General features: G+C 37.5%; 1 protein-coding gene across 8 annotated transcripts in view; it reads right to left on the bottom strand.

The window, feature by feature from the left end:
• SATB1 (SATB homeobox 1) overlaps nucleotides 1-22417 on the bottom strand; it is a 108047-nt gene that overhangs the window by 62587 nt on the left and 23043 nt on the right. For all 8 annotated transcript variants that reach the window (XM_038768199.1, XM_038768188.1, XM_038768207.1 and 5 more), the window contains exons 2-5: nucleotides 20241-20476; nucleotides 16321-16497; nucleotides 15479-15605; nucleotides 14624-14747 (exon numbers count right to left, since the gene is read on the bottom strand). In XM_038768199.1, coding sequence (XP_038624127.1) covers nucleotides 14624-14747; nucleotides 15479-15605; nucleotides 16321-16497; nucleotides 20241-20451 — 639 coding nt within the window. In that variant the 5' untranslated portion in view covers nucleotides 20452-20476. The remainder of the gene's footprint in view (nucleotides 1-14623; nucleotides 14748-15478; nucleotides 15606-16320; nucleotides 16498-20240; nucleotides 20477-22417) is intronic.

Genomic DNA, 22417 nt, shown 5'->3' with positions numbered 1-22417 from the left:
CATACATGGATTTAATGCTTCTATGAAAATATCAAAAATGATATCAAAGGAATTAACAGTCCCAGAGAAGACTGCACACTTTTCACGATGGATTATGGACAACACTGGGTGTGTGCCATCCTTTATTTGGGTAAAGGGCTGGCTTGGACTTGATGAAAACCAAGCTGCAAGACATTTTCAATACAATATTCGACTTGTCCAGGTACCCTGTGGTATCCCAAAATCTTTGCTTTTTGATCATCTACTGATTTCCTAAACTATATTCTTGGGAAGTACAGCATATTCAGAAGCCGAACATACCGAGAGAAGACAATTTCAACTTAGGTTGCCATTCAGTTCTAAATTTTGGCTGTCTTGTGACACCAGATTCTTAAAATAGCAGCCTTAACACATATCCTTGAGATACACTACAAGTGGTACAGTAAAAAAAAAAACTGTGAGATCAATTGAAATAAGGATTTTGTTTACAATATCCTATATGAAATAGTAAAAACAAGCTAAAAGCAGTACAATTCTATGAAAAATTCCCAACAATTTCTCTACCTCTAGTAGTAATAATAATAATAATGATGATGGCATTTATGTGCAAAGCACTGTTCTAAGCGCTGGGGAGGTTACAAAGTGATGAGGTTGTCCCACGGGGGGCTAACATTCATTCATTCATATTTGTTGAGCGCTTACTGTGTGCAGAGCACTGTACTAGGTGCTTGGGAAGTACAAGTTGGCAGTCTTAATCCCCATTTTACAGATGAGAGAACTGAGGCCCAGAGAAGTTAAGTGACTTGCCCAGCCACACAGCTAACAAATGGCGGAGCTGGGATTTGAACCCGTGACCTCTGACTCCAAAGCCTGCGCTCTTTCCACTGAGCCACGTTGCTTCTCTAGAGTCTCAGGAATGGCCCTTTTAATGTCACATGATTACAACAGTTAATTGTCATAGTATGTAGGGAGGAAGGACTACTCTAAGAGTTAGCTAGTATTTATCCATCTTTTTCATCCTAACATATTTGTATTATTGTGATTTATTATTTATATTAATATATGTCTTGCCCTCTAGACTTTAAGCTCATTGTGGGCAGGGAATGTGTCTGTTTATTGTTACACTGTAGTCTCCCAAGCACTTAGTACAGTGTTTTGTATACAGTAAGCGCTCAATAAATATAAATGAATGAATGACTACTCTCTGGTAAACCCTACTATATCAATACCTGTTTTCCCTCCCCTTTACACTGTGAGCCCCATGTGGGACAGGGACTGTGTCTGACTGGATTATCCTGTTATCTACTCCACTGTTTAATGCCGGGCTTGGCACATAGTAAGCACTTAATAAATACCATCTTCTAGTGAGCAGGGAATCGGTCTACCAAATTTGTCTCCCGAGCACTTATTACAGTGCTCTGAACACAGCAACCACTCAATAAGTGTAATTATTATTATTATTATTATTACATTTATAACAAAACCAGATACCATTTCAAAACTGTCTACTTTCTGTTATGCTTTTCTTTAGTCAGGGATGCCTGAAAGTAATTTCTTAATATTGTATTAGTGGAAGTAAAATTTTAATTATGAGGGTTTTTTTAATCCAGTCTAACATGCAATGAGAAAATAAAACACTTAATCAGTTTAGTTTTGCAATAAAGGAAGGCTTTTGTAGTTCTTTAATAAATCCATTCACCTGTGGAAGTTCAAGCTATTATATTTTCCAGATCCTAAATCTGGTACTTAACTTAAATAGATGATAAACTGTACTAATGTTAGAGCAAAAAAAGGCATTTGGAGAAGAAACAGGGAAAATGAACTTAAACCCAAAGGGCCACATTTTGCACTTGATCTATTAGCAATTTTTTTTTTCCTAAACTCAACAAATGGGCTAAAGGGGCACACACAATATACTGTGAGTCCTCTGTGGGCAGGGATTGTCTTTATTGCTGAACTGTACTTTCCAAGCGCTTAGTACAGTGCTCTGCACACAGTAAGCGCTCAATAAATACAACTGGATGAACGAATATTCACCTACAACATAAATGGCAATGGGTGAGAAAGTCAGAGAATATTTGCAAATATTGTTTGTTCTTTGCAATTTAAAAGACTCATACTCACCCAAAATACAAGAGGAAAAGGAAAAGGTATTTTGATGGATTTACAAAGTTAAAATTAGATACAAGGTGGCAAAAAACCCAAATAGGATAATTCGCTGGTCACGCACACTTAAACATGCTGCAACTGATTGACAGATTGAAGCTGATCGTCGGTTCACAAAGAGAAGGAGAATTGAGTATTTTCCTTTACATTTCTTCCATTTACTGAGTTTCATTAATGAGAGCACTGCCAGGTACATAAAAGCAGACCCAACTGCTCTGGACCCAAAGGGAATTAGGTTGGAATGAACAGAAATCAAGAAAGCAAACTACTTTACCAAAGAAGGAAATGTCTCTCCAAGAAATGTAACATATTTTGGCCCTATGCTCCTTTGATTTCCAGGGATAGATATACTTATTGAGAAAATCTGAGTACATCTGCTGTGGGCAAAAGCTTGTATTATTTTAATCTAATGATATGAGGATCATGAAAAGAAGTAAAAGTGAAATACTGGCCGTTTGAAAGGAATGGAGTGACACTGCTAATATACACGGGAGACTGCAAACCAAAGAGACTGAAAATATATTTTACAGGTCTGGGTTTTGGGAAACTTTGCAAACTTCAGTAATATTTTCTCAAGAAAAAAAGAAGTACTATCTTTTATTTTATTAAATTTTTCTCCAGGAGTTTATTGAGGTTGATCCCTTCAATAACAAAAATGGGTGAAAAAAACTCAGGGAGAACAAGTGATATTTCTACACAAATATCAGATTTTTTTTTCCACTAGAAACTAAATCCAAATATTCCCTGCACACCTATCTTTATTAAACAACTACTGGACCACCTCATTTCCCTTATCAAAATTCTCCAATGGAGTCTCATCGCTTCTCACTTAAACAAAAATTCTTGAGTATTGGTTTCAAGGATACCTACTTTAGGCTCCCTTCGCTAGCAGCAATCCAGCTCGAACTCTTCCCTCCCTCCAGACCCAACTCCTAACTGACTTCTTCTCTAAGCTCTCCCATTTCTTAGCCAATGCTCATGCTACATTTACTACACTCACCTGGAAATGCACACTGTCTTCTGTTTCACTCCACCATGTTTCTTTTAAAGCCTTCCTTAAATATTTTCTATCAGGAAACCTCCCCAGCTATGCCCTATCAGCTGTCAAACACCCATGAATTTATCTACTTATTTTTTATTGATTTATTCTCCCAATAAATGGTATAGTTTTCAATTTGCAGTTGTCTAAAAGTTTAAATCAGAGCTTTTACTTCCTTCAGGGCTATACGTCTTCTAAAATCCAAGCTTTCTCCATCTAAACTGCTGCTCCGCTGATCCTGCCCTGATTACTCCTTTAGCCACCTTACTGCCTTTCCTGCCTCCTGTCTCTCCCCACTCTCATCCTTACTTCACTGTTTCCTGGATGATTTTTCTTAAAAAATGTTCATTCAGGCCAGGTCTCCCACTCCTCCATCCGCATCAGACAGAAAGTTCTTGTCTTTGGCTTTAAAGTACTCAATCACCTCGCCTCCTCTGACCATACCTTGCTGATTTCCTACAAGCCAGCCCACACACTTCACCCCTCTAACACCAACATGCTCACTGTACCTCAGTCTAATCTTTCTCACTGAGCCCTTGCACCTGTCCTCCCTCTGGCCTGGAGCTCCTTTCCTCTTCACATATGACACCTCACCACTCTTCCCACCTTTATAACCCTATTAAAATGACATCTCCTCCAAGAGGCTTTCCCCAACTAAGCTCTCATCTCCCCTACTCCGTCTCCCTTCAGCACTGACTATGCATTTGGATCCATACCCTTGTTATCAGCACTTAATATTCACCCCATTTCAGCCCTACAGCACTTATGTACATCTCCGTAATTTATTTTAAGGTCTGTCTCCCTCTCTAGACTGTAAGCACCTTATGGACAGGGCATGTATGTGTCTACCAGCTCTGTTGTATTATACTCTCCCAAGTGCTTAGTACATTGCTCTGCACATACACAGTAAGTGCTCAATAAATACTGTTGATATGCGCATATACATATCTATACTTTGGATCACTGAGAGAGGTCAGCAAGATACACAAATTGAAAACAAGAGAATTATAATTACTGGTTGTTAAATGAACAGTAAAGTACTTTAACAATAGTTTTATTTGGAAAAAATAATTTATATCTGATGGGTGAAGATTTTCAAGAAGCCGATTTAAGATCTGTGTGGTTTCTAGGAACTGACCACTTTAATTGTTCAAAAGCTCTTTTCAAAATCACGATGCTTATAAGCACATGTTAATTTCTTAATACAGACCTTTTCTGTGAAAGTGGGTTTACCGCTTCCTTTACTCTTCCAGAAGACCTACACAGACGGTTAATATGTACCCTTTTGCAGGTTAGGGTTTGTCAAGGAAACAGCCATGGGAGTTTATGTTACAAGTGTGACTATGAAAGAAAGCATATAGGTATGGTTTATAAAGAAGAGAGAAAACAAGTAAGACTACTAAATTAATGTCTTTTAAGTTCAGTTATTCTGTGTTGGCCACAGTGAAATTCTATTATCCAGTAATAATCCCACAGACTATTAACACAACACTGTTCAATCTAGTAGTTCTATAGCGCCCTTCCTGCAAGCATCCCAGGGTGCTTTACAATCATTATGTGTTAAAATTAAAACTGAAGCACATACAATTCCTAATAGAATCATTTAAAAATGCTAAACAGAACAAATAACTTGTAAGTCTAGATTTAAAAGTCCCAGAAGTCAGAGCATTCCTTACTTCAATTGGCAATGAGCTCCGAAGCCAGGGAGCAAAGTGACTGAATAACTCTCTTATGTTTCGTTAAAGGCCTCTCTTACGCTGTTTATACTCTTATAGTATTCTACATTCAACTAGCTTTCAATGGATTTAAAAAAAAATTTCCTTGCAGACCTGACATTACATAGAGATACGTATTGGCTAGCTACCACCTTAAAGTAAAGCAAAATAGGATCCAACCATATGAAACTCAACCTGAAAATTATTAAAGTGGTAAATAAAGACTTGGGCCCAGGAAACACTTGTAAAACTGATTTTTGGATTTTGTTATGCTACAAGTGTACATTTTAGTTTGGGTTAGAAGTAATCTCTGAGTACTAATGACAGCTGGAATTGATAGGTGAGAACCTGCAGTTTCTATCTGATATGAGGGTGAAGTGGCATGGCCTAGTGGAAAGAACAGACGTGAGAGTCAGACGTCATGGGTTCTAATCCCTGTTCTGCCCCATGTCAGCTGTGTGACCTTGGACAGGTCACTTTACTTCTCTGGGCCTCAGTTGCCTCAGCTGGAAAATGGGGATCGAGATTGTGAGCCCCATGAGGGACAGGGACTGTGTCCAACCTGACTGCCTTGTATCTATTTCAGCTCTCAGAACAGTGCTTGGGACATAGTAAGTGCTTAACAAATACCACATTTATTATTATCATTATTACAATTTTTAAAAAACAGCATTTTATGTTGGTTTTGGGCCATGATTACTCCAAAACTCCAACTGTATTACAGTTGGTTGTCCTATAACATATAAGTTGTGTTCCTGAAGAACCTTGTGTTACAGAAATAGTATTCTCTCCTTGACTGCCATGCACAAAAACACTTCTGACACTGTATCTACTTGTAACAAACTGTGGATCATGTTGCATTGTCAGATGCATAGCATTCATGTAGCAAAAACATGCGTTATGGCAGAAATGACAGTATTCTATAACAATTGTGGTATTTGTTAAGCTCTTACTATGTGCCAAGCACTGTACTAAGTATTAAGTAGATACAATACAAGCAGACACAGGCTAAGGGGAAGGGTGAACAAGCTCTGAATTCCCATTTTACAGATGAGGAAAGTGAGACACTGAGAGTTTAAATAACTTACCCAAGATCAAACAGCAGGCACGTGGCAGAGCCGGAATTAGAACCCAGGTCCATGTTCTCTCTACAAGGACACACTGCTTCACACAGACCCTTCCTAATTGGTAATTTCCCTGCACTAATAAATTTCAGTTCAAGCATACGCAAAGTAGCCTAAGTGAAAATGAATGAAGTTAAACAATGATAAAGACCTGCTTAGAATTTAAATTTCTGATGTTTTATTGGAGCTGTCTACCGATGTTTACGAAAATGAGAAAGAAATTTCAGCCTCAGTTGCTAAGACATCTTTACCTTTTAAAGTTACTGAGAGCTTTTGAAAAGTGTGAAACTGCAAACGTCTAATAAAGAAATCTTCCAAATTAAGAATTTGGAAAGGCCTTACCTTCCCTCCTGCCTGCCTGTGTCCACCCACCTTTTCAATAAACTATGTCTTTCCCCTTTTCCAAAACTATAAAAATTCATTTCCTTCACGGAATTTTGTCCAGATTAATTCCACTTGGTCAACTTGTACTTCCCAAGCGCTTGGTACAGTGCTCTGCAAACAGTAAGCGTTCAATAAATACGACTGATTGATTGATTGATTCCACATTTATAAACCATTCCTCAATTCTTTTGCATTTTTCCTACATACCCATTTCTACAATGTGGAGGTTGAATTCTTGAAAAATCCCTGGCTAAGGAAAATTTAAGCAATAATACTTTTCTGTGTCCAAATGCCACAAAATGTGACATACGCAAATCATTTCTTCCAATACCACACTGTGCTGTAACTAAAATAGGCTTACACTGGCATTGTTGGAAGAACACTATCTAATTTCCTAGCAGAGTTCTATCCAAAACGTGTAATGAAAACAAATTTTGGCATTTCTTCTTCCCACCCAAACCCATTCCTCTCTGGGACTTTCCCATCACTGTTGACACCACCACCATCCAACCCATCTCATAAGCCTGTAATCTTGGCATTATTCTCGACTCATGTCTCATTCAACCCACATATCCAGGCTGACACCAACTCCTGCCAATTCTGCCTTTACTGCACTTCAACAACTCACCCCTTCTTCTCCATCTAAACTACTACGCCTTGCTAGTCCAAACACCCATCATATCCCACCTCCTTGCTGACTTGCCTGCCTTCAGTCTCCCTTCGCTCTAGTCTACACCTCAATCTTCTGCCTGGACCGTTTTTCTAAAAAAACTGTTCTGCACGTCTCCTCACTCCTCAAAAGCCTCCACCAGTTACTGATCCATCTTTGTAAGAATAGAACCTCCTTTCTATTGCCTTAATCAGCTCTTCCCCTCCAACCTAAGCACAATTTTCTCCCACTACAACCCAGCCTGCACATTTTGCTCTTTTATTCATTCATTCAGTCATATTTATTGAGGGCTTACTGTGTGCAGAGCACTGTACTAAGTGCTTTTAATACCAACCTACTTACACATCCTCCCTCCTACCTGGAACATCCCCTCCCTTCAAATTGGACAGACCACCACTTTCCCCATCTTCAAAGTGCTACTAAAATTGCATCTCCTCTGAGAAGTCTTTCCTGACTAACCTCTCATTTTCCCACCCTATTTGCCTTCCCATCTGCATCACCCAAGCACTTCGGTCTGTACTCCTTAAGTATTTTGATGCCACACACCCAAACCTCACAGCACTTTAGAATAATCATAGCAGTATTTGTTAAGCGTTTACTACGTGCACTGTTCTAAGTGCTGGGTTAGTTACAGGATAATCAGGTTGTCCCACTTGGGACTCACAGTCTTAATCCTCATTTTACAGATGAGGTACAGAAGTGACTTGCCCAAGGTCACACACCAAACAAGTAGCAAACCCGGGATTAGAACCCACATCCTCTGACTCCCAAGCCTGTGCTCTTGTCACTAGGCCATGCACACATTCTTAATAGCTTGCTGCCTCCCCTATGTGTGATATGTCTCCTCCTCTAAATTGTATCCTGTTCTAAGTGTATTTATATATTTTTATTATTTTGTTTTCATATATATTTTATTTGAATATAAAAAAGACTATACCAGGGAGGTCAGTATGCAATCAACTCAGCATTCTGTTTCTGACCATCACATTAAAGGATGATTGGAGGAAGAGTGTGGTTACTCTCTTTGATGCCCATCATTATGGTTCTGGCTACTAACCTCCCCAGTTTTCCCTCTATTAAATCATCGTACATGACGTTTTCCAAACCCTTCTATACTTATTGATATTTCCCGCCTACACAATTTTCTAGGGTAATGAATTCCACATGCTAACCACTCTGTGAATGATTTTCCTTTTGTTAAATCTTGAACTTAGTACCCCCAACCTGCAGTGTTTCTTCACATATGAACAGATCACTAGTCACTAGTCACTGCCCACATACTCAAGGTTTTGAAGGCTTCAATAGTGCCTCCCTTAACCTCCACTTGATATTTGAATCCTATCTCTGCCCTTTATCCTCATATAGAAGTTGCTCCCCCACCCCACCCAATCCTGTTTCTGTGCACTTCTGTCTGTAGTGTTCTAAGAATCTTCTTTTACATTTAACTCATCTTCCCCTTCTGATATCTCTGGTACCGTGTCTCCTTAATGCTCTGAACTCAACTACTGTTGACAGATAAACAAGATATAAAAAGAATACTTACCCCGTGCCCCAACTGGAGCCTATTATTTATTGTAAAATACTTGATCATATTACATATATGTGATATCTTTAGTTGTGTTACTGTGCTAAATACCGTTTTTGCACAATATATCAATACTACAGCCTATTGATGATGTTGAAAATTAGTAAAGATGGAATATTTTTGGTAATTTGTCATAAGGGTTGGTAAAAAGCTCTGAAAGATCATCATCACCATCATCAATCGTATTTATTGAGCGCTTACTATGTGCAGAGCACTGTACTAAGCGCTTGGGAAGTACAAAGTGGCAACATATAGAGACAGTCCCTACCCAACAGTGGGCTCACAGTCTAAAAGGGGGAGACAGAGAACAAAACCAAACATACTAACAAAATAAAGATAACCATCTCTGGCCTATACAAAATCTTTCCCTTGAGTGCTCAAAGCTTTTAAAGTCAATGTTCAAATCAAGAGAAGGTAGGTTTAAAAAAACTTGTTAAAAAAGGGCAAATAGAAAAGTTATTTTCACGATGAGTAGTTTCTATATCATTATCGTTTGCATAGTGATATACACAGTGAGTAAAGCTTGGACTCTTTACTAGAATAAACTATTGTTTATTTACTAGAATAAACTATTGTTTATTTCATTACTACTTTGAATAACAAAGTAGGTAACTCAGATCCTCCCGTACTCCTTACAGAGCTACTCTGTAAGTAGAGAAACAGTGTGGCTCAGTGGAAAGAGCCCGGGCTTTGGAGTCAAAAGTCTTGGGTTCAAATCCCAGCTCCGCCACTTGTCAGCTGTGTGACTCTGGGCAAGTCACTTCATTTCTCTGTGCCTTACTTCCCTCATCTTTAAAATGGGGATGAAGACTGTGAGCCCCCCGTGGGACGACCTGATGACCTTGTAACCTCCTCAGCACTTAGAACATAAGCGCTTTGCACGATAAGTGCTTAATAAATGCCATTATTATTATTATTATTACTCTGATTATCATACCCAACCGTTACTTTCCAAATAGGTGAAGGTACAGTGGTGGTTGCTACTTTTTAGGACTCAGAGCTATTCTGTGAATAGACAGCACCTGTAGTCTCTACCCAGCCCTATCACAAGGTGTATCACCGAGTGTAGGAAAGTGTGAGAGACAGTGTATGGCTCAGAACAAAACATCATTACTACTGCATGAACAACCCAAGCACATAAATACCACTGATAGATTCTCTGACCCAATCGATATAGTTATACCTCTAAGGACAGAAAAAATGATGCTTGGGATTTGGGGGATTAATAGGAGAGACGTGAAAATTTTAGAATCTGAATATCCAGTCATGGCAGGAAGAAATACGTTCAGATTCTTTGGTAAAAATGATATTTGTCATTTTGTGGATGGCTTGGCATTTTTGGATTGGATACTTTTTTGTATTTTTCAAAAGTCCTAAGTGCAGCTCTTAACAGTAAAAATTAGTGATCACGATATATATTGTGAGAATTAAGTGCCGTTCTTCTCACAGCAAGAACCTGTTTCGGTATCACATAATCCATAAACTGGCTCAAGTAGATTCAGTGTAGGAATAAATGGTTAAGGATATGCTTGTAGTGGTCAATCCAGTCCTTAGAACAGTACTTAGCACTTAGTAAGCACTTAACAAGTACCACTATTATTATTATTATGATACTGCTTTTCTCTTCAGCCTCTACTTCACTGTACTTAATAGTTTTTTCAACTTTATACAGTGTGTTTGATAGAATGTGTAAAGCATTTTGCTAAAAACAGACAAGAATTTGTTCCAAAAATGTCAGTCATGATGGTATCTTTGAACCACCTACCCCATAACCCAGAGGTTTGCGGTTTGACGACAGTGGTCTTTTAAGCAAGGCTGTTACTTCAAAGTAAAGGGTAGCAAAGAAAGCAACCTAGTAGCCGAGGACTGGTCATGAGCAGGAAAAAAAAAAAGGAAAAGAAAAAGCAGTAAAAGGCAGGAGCCAACTAAAGCAGAAAAAGGTAAAGAAAGCAAAAAGGTGGTAGATACTTTCGAGTGACTACTACAAAGCCCTGTGGTTGTTCACACTGACTAGAGCTTGGACCCAAATGCAGCCCCTTTGAGAGAGTATGGGAGAGTAAAGAGAAAATAAGAGACAACAACAAAAATGGGTAAAACAATAACAAACCACCAAAAATAACAAAATGCTTGCAAAGAAATTGTCAAAATAGAAAAGTGAAAAATTAAAAGAAGAAAAAGAGGGTGAGGACCATAAAGAGAGAAACATGAAGAATGGAAAGGAAAAAAAAAATAAAGACGTAGATGAACATCATCCATTGGTACATACCCTTTGGAAAGCATGGGCATTTCTGCTTATTGTTATAAAACTCGAGCTCTTCATTTCTAAAAAGTTCAGTGTAACAAGAGCAACCAAAAACTGTGTGTTCATGTACATGTGCATTTTAATTTTTTTGAAGTTCAAAATGAAAAATAGAAACAATGAAATTTTTGAATGAATACAAAAACTGTAGTAAGTTTTTTCCATTCAGAGAAAGGGGGCAAATTTCTGTACTACATGTTCCTGAACTTCTATTTGCAAAGTTGTAGATTGGTACAAAGGTAGCCCAGGAGCAATTCCTCTGCATCTTCTGATGTTAATTTAAAGCAGTATTTTTTTTTTAGTGGAGTTTGTTAAACACTTACTATGTGCTAGGCACTGTACTAAGCATTGGGGTACATGCAAGATAATCAGGTTGGACACAGTCCCTGTCCCACATAGGGCTCACAGTCTTAATCTCCATTTTACAGGTGAGATAACTGAGGCCCAGAAAAGTTAAGTGACTTGTCACACAGCAGACAAGTTGCGGAGCCAGAATTAGAACCCAGGTCTTCTGGCTCCCAGGCCTGTGCTCTTTCCACTAGGCTACACTGCTTTCTCAGTATCCTCTGGGAGCCGGCATAATTTGGCCACTTTCTGGTACTTTTTTTTAGAAACCCTAAATAAACTGCTTTAGGGGAACACTTCCCAATTGCCCCCAAAGTATAGTATAGAAAGGAATACAGCAGTTTTTTCTTGGAAAGCCAAACAAAACTCCACTACTGATTTTCACAGCTCTTGGCTGGACAGTTCAAAAAAGGGAAAAATAATTTAAACTGCAAAATCATCCCAACCTGGTGATCTGCTCATTTTTACATATAGAATTGGATAGTAATTGCATTTAATAATCAAATTGTATTGCTGTGATTTTTATTATCCAATTTTGGAAGTTGGTTGCCACCAAGCTTCTACTCAATATAACGGCAAGGTGTAAGTCTATGTGTGTTTGAATCCCTTCTGAGTCCACACTGGCATTTCTCTTCCTCATCATCAGAAGTGAATAGGGGAAGGTGGAAAGCCCAGGAAGATATATGCCACACAATTATATGCAATCTACCTCTAGGATGTAGATTTGCATACCCCAAGGAAATTTTTCCCCAAAATTCAGCATTTATGCAAGAGACGGACATACGATAAAATACATGAATTATCTTAACATACAGTGTTTCCTGACCAACTGTTCTTACCCAAATGTTCTGTGATCTGAACTAATATGCTTGACTGTATGCCCCATAAAGCCATTCCTTGAACCCCTGCTGATTTCAAATGGGATCCTCACCACAAGATCCTAATCTACAAATCTTAACTTAGTATATGACAGTGTCTCAGACCCTGAGACAAATTTGTATTCCTCTCCTGACCAACAGTCTAGTGTACTACAGCAGACTACGTAAGGATGGAGAAAAGAGGAAGAATAAACAAGCAAGTGGGAAACATTCATAATTAAATGTGCCGGGCTGTTGCTAACGCAAAAAGGGATAAAAATAAATTCAGCAATACATAACCGACAAACCTACAATTTCTGCGTTTTGTTAGAGCATTTAGTGGATTAAAGCATTTATTTTATTTTAGTATCTTTCAAATGTCAATGATACCATGTTTTACTCATGATCATGCTGGTAGTAGGACTGTGTCCAACCTAATTTGTCTGAATCTCCCCCAGTGCTTAGTACATTGCCTGGCACATAGTAGGTGCTTAACAAAAAACATTACAAAAAAAGAGTCTTTTTGAGAGTAGTCTCAGTTTGAGCGCTGATCACAGTGAAGCAAGGACTCTGCATTGCATGATTCAGCAAAGCTCTGTTTTAAGCAGGATCTCTCTTTTTCCCAGGACATCATGAACCTTACCCATCTAACTCCTACATGAATCAACAGGAAACCTGCATGCCAGAGAGTACGACTGCTAGGAGGAAGTATCTCTTAGATGTGCCATGCTCCTCAACCATAGTATCTTGAGCCTGAAAATGTAATTTCTAAGGCATGTATAATTTCAACTACCCTTTGTAGTACGCGTCCTAGAATATCTCTCGTATTACCTGGAGTGTGCCCATAAGAGCAAATTGAAATTTGCTATATCATTGGTCTATTTACATAACCACATTCAGTTCATTTCCTCTTGCTCAGAGTAACTGTGTTACCAAACCTTCCAAATGGTAGGAAAAAAATAAAGGTTTAGAAAGTTGAAAATTACAAGCCAAAAATGTTTCTTCTAAGTTTCAGGTATTTTAAAATACTAGACCTCTTTTCCATACCTAGATAACACATCAAAATAAATAAAGCTACCTATATTTGGTTTCTTTCTATCACTGTCAAACAAAAATATAAAGTTCGTAGATACCAGAATGAAGAGAGCAAAAGCCTAAATTATAATTCAGGTGATCCCTATGAAACAACAGTTCAAAAGCTCACATGGCTGTTTAATAGGAGCATACAAGGTATGTCCACAAAGCTAATTGGGTATGGTTACAATTTATAGAGATACTTTTATTTCCACCCTAAAAATACCTTCACCAATGAGTGATTTCAAAAGAAAGAGGAGACTAAGTCAAAAGATTAATGGTGGTCAAAGCTTTTCAAAACCCATCAGAAGAAAAACATAGTAAAAACAAAGACGAATTCAGGATTCACTTAGAGGAACAATCCATTCTACAAGAGGGAGTAAACACCTTTAATTAAAGCAATACCTCATTTCAATTTATTCTAATTTCTGAGTATAACAGAATTTCTGTCTGAAACCTCAGCTACTCTATAGAAAAATTAACCTTTAAAATGGGAAAATGATTTGGGTCTCACCTCACAATCTCTGATTACTGGATACTGTATAATGGAAAACTAAAACTTCAATTAAAAATGTATTAAAAAAACTTCATCCAGAATGGTTCCAACATGAATCGGCTGGAAATCATTCTACCAGAGAGTACAGCAACCCTATGAGAAGTAAGCATCACTTTGGATGTGACATGGTCTTCAACCACGTTACCTTAAACCTGAAAACCTAATTTCCTGGACACTTATAGTATGTTTTGAGGACATTTTGATGCTACAAAAATAGGGTGAAAAAACCTTAAACAGCAGTATTTTAGCCATAGGTACTCTATTTCTGCTCTTTTTGGATGAAGTTTTGATGACAGAACTTCCATGTTTACGTTACTATTGTGCCTTATTGGTGTTTCACTTAAGTATGGCATATATCTACACACACATATATACATATATATATATATATATATATATATATATGTATGTATATATGGTCTAGCTTTGTAAGTTATGTGAAACAAAAGAAAAAAATGATCCGAGGTGAAATTCAATGGCCCTGTTACAGCAATAAGGGTCTGGACAACCAACAAATATGTTTGTTCTTCTGAAGTAGTTGCTATCAAAGCAATTGAAAACTGAAGATGAAAACGACTTAGAATGGCCTTCTACAGAACAGGATTTTTGTGTAAACAGTCCTTCACAATTACCCCAAGGGAAAATACTGTAAAAGCGACATTCAAAATGAATCAAGCGTATTGAAAAAGATCGCCAAGTGGTTAGAGCGATTTGCATTTTTGGCAGATCCACTCTTCAGATACCAGTTGCCTTAGATTAAAGCAGTATCAAAATCTCAAATCGGCCCTGCCCGTAATGTTTTATTATTTCTTACATGTTACGCTAAGTACCTGTGAAAGGGGACATTCCTTGGCCAATGAACTCTGGTTCATATCCTTCAGTAAGTCCTTCAGAGCATTTCTGACTGTTGTGTGAGACCATTGTTCAGGAGGCAAGTCTTCTAGTTTAGGGCAACTATTTCAGACATAGATTAGAAAAGGGATTATTACAAGATTGCATCCTGCTGCAGAACATTCCTTTAAGACAGACAGATTTCATTTTGCGCATCAAGCAGATGCATCTGGAGATTGCTCTCGGTCTCCTGATTGTTCCGATTAGTTAATTACTTTATACAACACATCTGCTGTATTGATGCATGAATTATACATCAGCTGCATGTGGCGACTATTTTTTCATGTTACTTCTACCTTCCTGCTCTGATGCGCTTGGTAAGACAATTTAAGGTGTAATGCTTCACACAAGCGATCATGAAAAACATTAATATATTAAGCATTTTCCCTTTCATTTATTGCTCAGCTGAATTTTTAGAAATAGAATGCAACAATAATGGTGAACAAGTCAGTCTTTCACAAAATGTACACAGATGGCACTGTTCATGATATGCAAAATATTTTTCTCTTAAGTAAACTTTATGTAAAACGCCTTCTTGTAATGCATCATTTAATTGACTAAATGCAGCATAGTTGAAATGGGGTACCAAAGAAAACCTACAGATTAAAAACTGCAAGATGAAAAACTTTTACTTCGCCTCTTGTTATAACTCAGAGCAGAGCTAAAGTAATATCAAAGACATTTGACTGGACCTTTTTGAAATGATCTGCAGGGGTAATTGTGAAGTTGAGCAGCGATGATCAAACTGACCAAAGAGTAGTTTATGCCCTGGGACCGGTAATGTAGCAACTCACCTGTGTAACTGAATTTTCAGTGTGACCACATGATACACATCTTGGAGCATATCTGCTACTGTAGCATCAGGGGCATCTGTCACATAGGAGAGTGGAACTGGATTCCACTTTCCGACCTGGATTAGCCCTACCAGACAGAGAAGAGATTATGCAACACCTTCTCCTACGGGGCTCAGGCTCTCCCCGACCGCCCCACACCACGCCAGCCCCCGAGCATTGCATTACCGTGCTGATAAAGTATGCTTTCCCTAATGGACAGGTCTATTTTAGCACTCTCCACCAGGAAATTGTGAAATTTTGCTAAAAAAAAAAGCCCATCGACTGAACTGATACATGAAGCCACACTTTCAGAACTTTCAGGAAGTTTCAAAAAGGTAGCACTGAACCAATTCTAAGTGGCTTTACGAACTAGATAAGATTCTCTTCTGCAAGGTGAATCGGCACTGAAAGATATTTTACAGCCCATAAAACCATCAGAAACAGAATAAAAGAAACAGAACTAGATATTCAGTCATAAATGCAAATTGACTCTCAACAGTCCATCTGCTCAACTATGCTCTACACTTCCTTGTGGATCCTCAGTGGAGCAGATTATTAAGGTCAATAAGCATACTAATGATTCAGTTGAAGTAATTTAAAAAAAAAAATCTACCTCAACATTCCACATGAGCAAAATGTGTATTAACTAAACCAAACTGAATTATGCCCATTTTTAAAGCCACAACCCACAGGAGCAAAATAACAGAGCTGCATTTCTAAAAATAAAACCGGCAATAGTCTTTTTCAAAAGTGAACACAATATGATATTTTAACAACAGCAAATATACCAATGTATCAATTACCTTTGGCTTGAGCAGCAGAGCTGTGAGAATATCCAAGTGACAGCAATGCCATTTCTATCAGTTGGTTGAAGAGCATGTCCTTTCTTACCAACACGAATTCTGCATGCTCCTCCTTACAATCATACTCAATGGAATTTTCATAATGTTCCACTACACAGAAAACTGGAAGCATACTTCCTATTAAAAAAAAATCAAGCCAAAAGAATTTTCACTAAACATTCTACAGTGGGGCAGAGGGACAGTAATTATATGAATTTCTACAGCACTGAAGAAAGGAACTCTATTGTCAAGGGATGAATCTGGAATACACAGCACACATTCACAAAAAACACATATCAAGCATAAATATATATATGCACAAATCAAAATATTTCCTAGTCAAGGTAACCTGAACTTCTCTGCTTTAAAAAGGAAAGGATATTGAATTACCTATGTACTAAAGGATACATGTTGACTGGAAAGAACCAGTCAGTTGTCCCTGCCCCGAGTGCAGTGTGTTTGATGCAGGGTGAGAACTTAAATACAACTGCAGATGTCTTGAGTAAAGTCATTTTAATTTCATCTAGCTAATCTCATTAGTTAATGGTAGACTTTATTATCCATGCCAAAAATATTAAATGACCTTTGATTAAAAAATTGTACCTTTGTCTTCTGTTGTTAGTTATTTGCCCTAATTGGACTAAACAAGAAAGATAAAATAAAACAATCCAAATAGGACTGTGTTATCTAGGGTTACCTTTCATTCATTCAGTTGAATTTATTGAGCGCTTTCTGTGCGCAAAGCATGAAGCTAAACTTGATAGGCAGCTTTCAAAACTGTGCTAGTTTTATGTCAGATAGCATAACCACACACACATTAAAAAGAATTTCTGTTTTCTCCAAATAGATGAAATGACTAAGGAAAATTAACTTCATTAAGACTTGTGTTAGCTTTTGAGCTTTTAAATACATCTGAGAAGCTTTTCACCTTCCCATCAACTTAATTCGCTGTGCTTGTAGGTAGGTTCACGGACCAAAAACTAGCCAACAGGACAAAAATGTGCCCTGCACTTACTGCTGATAGGTGACATAAAATTTTAAATGTCATATTTCAGGTACGTATTGCACTGTACATAAACACCTTCTCATTGCATTTTTTTTGGCGATAAAAGCCAAAGGGTTAAAAAGCAGATGCAAAAGAGCTATCTTTTGGCAAATTGCCAGAAGAGTATCATCTTTAACATAAATGATGACAAGGGTTACTTTAACAGGGCACCCAGGATCTCCAATTAGTCCTACAATGTTAATGTGTCTATAAGTACTGCCCTCTGGACTTCCAGAAACCTAACTTGCTAAGGTGTCTTACAATTACTGTAGTTAGATTTATGATTTACTGTTGAGAGTAGAAACAGGCTTTAAAAACCCATTGGCTTGAACCTCTGCATACAAAAATAGGCCATAAAAACCTACATTTCCACACGCACATTGTTTCTAAAGCTCCAAGAAACTCTTAAAGAGACTCAAATTTCAACAAACAAACCTCTCTAGGTTTTCTTCAAGAAGCTCACAAGCTCCCAGTGGTGTGCCCAATGGGCTCAGTAAGAAAAGCCAGCTGAAAAGCTTGCCAATATTCCTGTAGTTCATTCAGCTGTTTTGCCCGAGAACGAAACCGGTCGGGGAATGAGAAGACTTAGTGAGGCCAGTGCAAAAATAGCGTACATAAACTAGTGATTTCTTCATCGGTTTAATTACGTTTTGGAGGGTTTTCCAAGACAAACAAAACAACTAAACCCCACTTGTGAGGGAGGTCTTTCGAAGCTCAGTTATAATTTTTACCTTTTATCTGCCACATAGAAGCTTTGGAAAAAAAGATGAAGGACCCTAATTCTTTTAGGATTTTCACTTCATTTGAACCAGAGGGTTTTCTTTTGGTTTTTCTAAACATTTAGAAAAATGTAAATTTTTTCAAGTGGAAAGCAGTGTAACACTTGAAAAAATCACCCAAGAAAGCATCTTTGCAAGAAGCAAAACTGCTGTACTTCGGTTTCCCCTCCCCCCACCCTGTTGTCTTCAAAGAGATTAATATAACAAAAAGTAGTCATTGATTTTTCACTTTATGTAATAATGCAAAAGTATGCTGCTCCCTATTCCTCTGAAATGCTTGTAGATTATATCACCGTTGAAATATACCATTTCTTTCTAAGTAGAAACAGGACCTTATCGGCCGGATTTAGATGTACGCTCTAGATAATAAAGGTGGATATTGATAGTGTTACTCAAGTATCTTCTGACTACAAATCAAGCTACTAAATCTTTTAGCAAACTGTCACTGGTGTGCTGCCGTTAATGTGAATAATGCTATACAGGAGCACTCTCTGAGCTGGCTGATCACTCTTGCTAGTACTTGGCGAGACGTCCAAGTGCAGCAACTTTATAACCTTCCAGTACTAAAGGGGAGTGCGTTGGTCAGTGCTGAATTCTAAAAATACAACATGATTTAAACCTGGAGGCAGTGTTAGAGCTTTTGCTGAAGGTTTATGGGTCTGTGTAAACAGCACGTCTGCCATAAGGAGCACTGAAGTCTGTAGAATCCTTGTCTAAAACTGTCCTGGCATTAAAGTTTGCTGGGCAAATATCACATAATACCAGAGACAGCTGAAATCTCCTATTTAGGAATTTATGGAACTTATACGTTTGCAGGCGTCAGAAAGTCCTTTTTATATAGCCCCAGTGCTTCACAGTATAATATTAATGCACTCTGTTTGAAAAGCCATAATAAATTATATTTTTAATGCTCTTACTCTGGCTTTCTTAAGATGCATACATTCTTGGCAAACAATCAATAAATAGGGTAATCATGAGCAGAGGCCAAAGAATTTGCTGAAGTGCTGTTTTTCCATTTTTAATAGATAAAGATCTAACAATACGGACTGCTGTGTCTGTTCATTTCGGGATCAATATATTCTTTGTTTTCGCCAAACCAAGGGAAAAATAAATGATTGTATGATAAATGTTATGCATCAAACACAATGAAATTCCACTGCCTTCTAACTTTATGTGCTTAATATTCTTGGACACTAAAAGGTTGCATTTTACACGTTGCTTAGCAAATGCAAGAAAAATCTGAATTTCAAACATATAGCAATTGTACTGGGAAACAAAGCAAAGACCATTCTAAGACAAACGCTGAATTATAGACAGAATGCACCCCTTTAAATGAACAGGCTGGCTGTGTATGGTCACTTTTTAGACTTGATGGTCAATTGTACTTGATATAACTTAATACAATTAAGAATCATCTGCACAAAGGACCCCAATGAACTGATCTAAATGTAGCTCTTTTTTATGAATTTGTCTAATTAAAACAACCCAGAGACAGAAAAATATACCTTCACTTTCCTCAGTTAAATAATGAATAAGCTCTTGAGGCCAAGCTGTAAAAACTGGCATTACAAATAACTTTTTCACAGTATCATCTGTGGTTTGCGCATCCTTTCTCAAAAGTACTTCTCGAAAGTTAGCCATAGCTTTTATTAAGAATCCTACTTAAGAATCTATGGTAATACTCAAATTAAATGGGTATCTTCTAAACTTCATTTCTCAATAATACTGTGCGACAACACTAGAGTTACTTTGCATTTATTCACCCTCACTGGAAGGCTAGTATAATCAAGGACTAATTATTTCACCAAAATCTTTACCACAGAAGCATTTTTTAAAAAATATCAGAGAGAAAGCTAAAGTAAGGTGATCCATTGCATTATACTCTCAAATGTGATTTTCATCGGCCAGGAATGCAAATAGTTTCTGAATTGAGTTCTTAAATGAAATAAATGATAAATGCAAGCAAAAAAATATAATAGTATGCTTTTACTGCCTTACGACCTTTGAGTACCAATGAGTATTTGCAGCTCTTCATTAAACAGATGTAAAATATTTACCTTTTCTAATATTTGTTTTCATCAGATGCCCAGAGTGTTTTAAAGGCACTCCTTGCATTTTAGCTCCTGTACTTCCAAGTCTTCCTCTTCCTAGTGGACTCCCATTCTGCTCCAAGCGGGCAATTTTCGCTGGTGGACCCTTCGGATCGCTTACATTGTTAGACATTTCTGAATGTTCTTTCCCCTGAGTTGTCTCGTTCAAATGATCCATACTCAGTCCCGCCTCTAAAGATCACCTGCCACAATTAAAAAAAACAAACAAAAAATATATATATAATATACATGGTGAATGTGTGCATGTGTGCACACATGACATGATTCATTTAGACATATAAGTCCCCTACAATGAACAGTTTTATATTTATCCATCTAGATAAATAGATCATATATACATATGTATGTATCATGCATGATACTGTAACAGCAACAAGATGTCCACTCATGCCTGTAATTTCTTGGACAACCACATAAACACACCTGAATAGAGGTGGCCAACCTATTACTTATAAAAAGGCATGAAATAACTGGGTACATTTTTGGCACAAAATGCCTAACACTACAAATCTGAGAAAAGTACTTGCTGTAAACGATTTTCCCCCTCTTTCCATTCATTAAAAATCTGGCAACTTATTATGAATGTAATATTAAGATTGTGGTCATGGGTGCAAAACACTTAGCTAAATACACTGCTTAGTTACGCTCCAACAGATGCTGGCAACCCCTTGGGTACTTTTTTTTTCCGTTTTCTCTCAAGTTAATACAAGAGTTATCCTACTATGGAAGTTTCAAGGCACATAATGACACGTTAAAGATGAAGTCCGGGTCTAAGGTCAAATAAGGTCTAAACCACTACCATCATCCTGTCATTCCCCCCGCCCCACCCCGGCCAAAAAAATATTCCGGATGTCGATCTATCGCAATTATTACATCTATGGGATTTAATTTATGAATAGTTCAATATACACATATTGTTGGAATATTATCAGCACCAAAAATTCTAACCCCAAAGCCCTGAAAAATTAACTTAAAAAACATTTTCATGCTACACTAAATTGAAAATATACTGATTTATATATACTATTGAAAAAATTTTAAAATATGCTGATAAAATTACATTTTTCACCTTAAGAGGAAAAATTTTACTGATTTTTAAAACTTTCAAGTGAATTAAGACAATATTTTCATCACTTCACAAACAGACCAACCCCCAGAAACAATTTCTACATTGATTATTTCCCACAGACTAAAGGTCTTACATCCTTTGTGAATTAAAGCCATTTATGATCGCTGCCAGTTCCCCAAGGAAAATATGGTCAATGAGAACAGGTGAGTAGACTTAGTTTTGCGCTGCTATCTACAGTACTGTGAGTACAAAAGCTTAATACTAGGGGAATCACACTTCGTAAAACTGGACGAAAACTGATGACTGTTACTTTCTTCCAGCTCCCTAGTACAATTCAACATATTTGGTACATATTTTCCCACACCAAAGTTAATTAGGTCTGGACTTGATAAGAGATACAACATGTATTCCAGTGATATTTCTGTAAACATTTTTTTTTCCACTGGTTAAACACAGACTTCATTGTCCTATATAGCTAAGTAGAAGAAAAAATAATGACAGTGTTAATCTGGAGGTTTACAAGCAACCTTAAGAATGCCAGTTGAATGACTAAAGTTTGGGAAATAATGGTTATTTATCCTTGTACTCTAGGGTGGCATGCTGAGAACCCAAAGGTTTACCGTCTATCGTGGTCCCATCTGTTTTTGGTTATGAGTCTCATTAACAATAAATGTGCCCATTTTAACCACTTTTTTTTTTATCAAGATTACTCTTTTCCATTATGTTAACTGCAGTTTAAACCCAAAATTGGAGCGCTCCCATTATCAACCTATCTGAACTATTCCTTTCAATGAGGCATGCGCTATTTATTACAAAGCAGCCTTCCCAAAATTGAAGTCGCACTCCCTAAAGAAGAACCGTTTTGAAAATATATGACATAAGAAAACCCTAAACACTTTGGGAAACTTGAAAAGAAAAAGTAAGTCACTGTATGAAGTGAATCCACAAAACACATCTAGTGGTCACGAATCCGAACAGCCTTACATCAAGTACAGTAAATGAAAGTGACAGATTGTAATTCAGTTAAGGTATTGACTGCTATCAAAACACCATA

This window comes from Tachyglossus aculeatus, chromosome 2 (assembly GCF_015852505.1).
Source record: "Tachyglossus aculeatus isolate mTacAcu1 chromosome 2, mTacAcu1.pri, whole genome shotgun sequence".
NCBI lineage: Eukaryota > Metazoa > Chordata > Mammalia > Monotremata > Tachyglossidae > Tachyglossus > Tachyglossus aculeatus.
The sequence above is the reverse complement of the archived record's forward strand: the minus strand, read 5'-3'. Positions and strand labels throughout refer to the sequence as shown.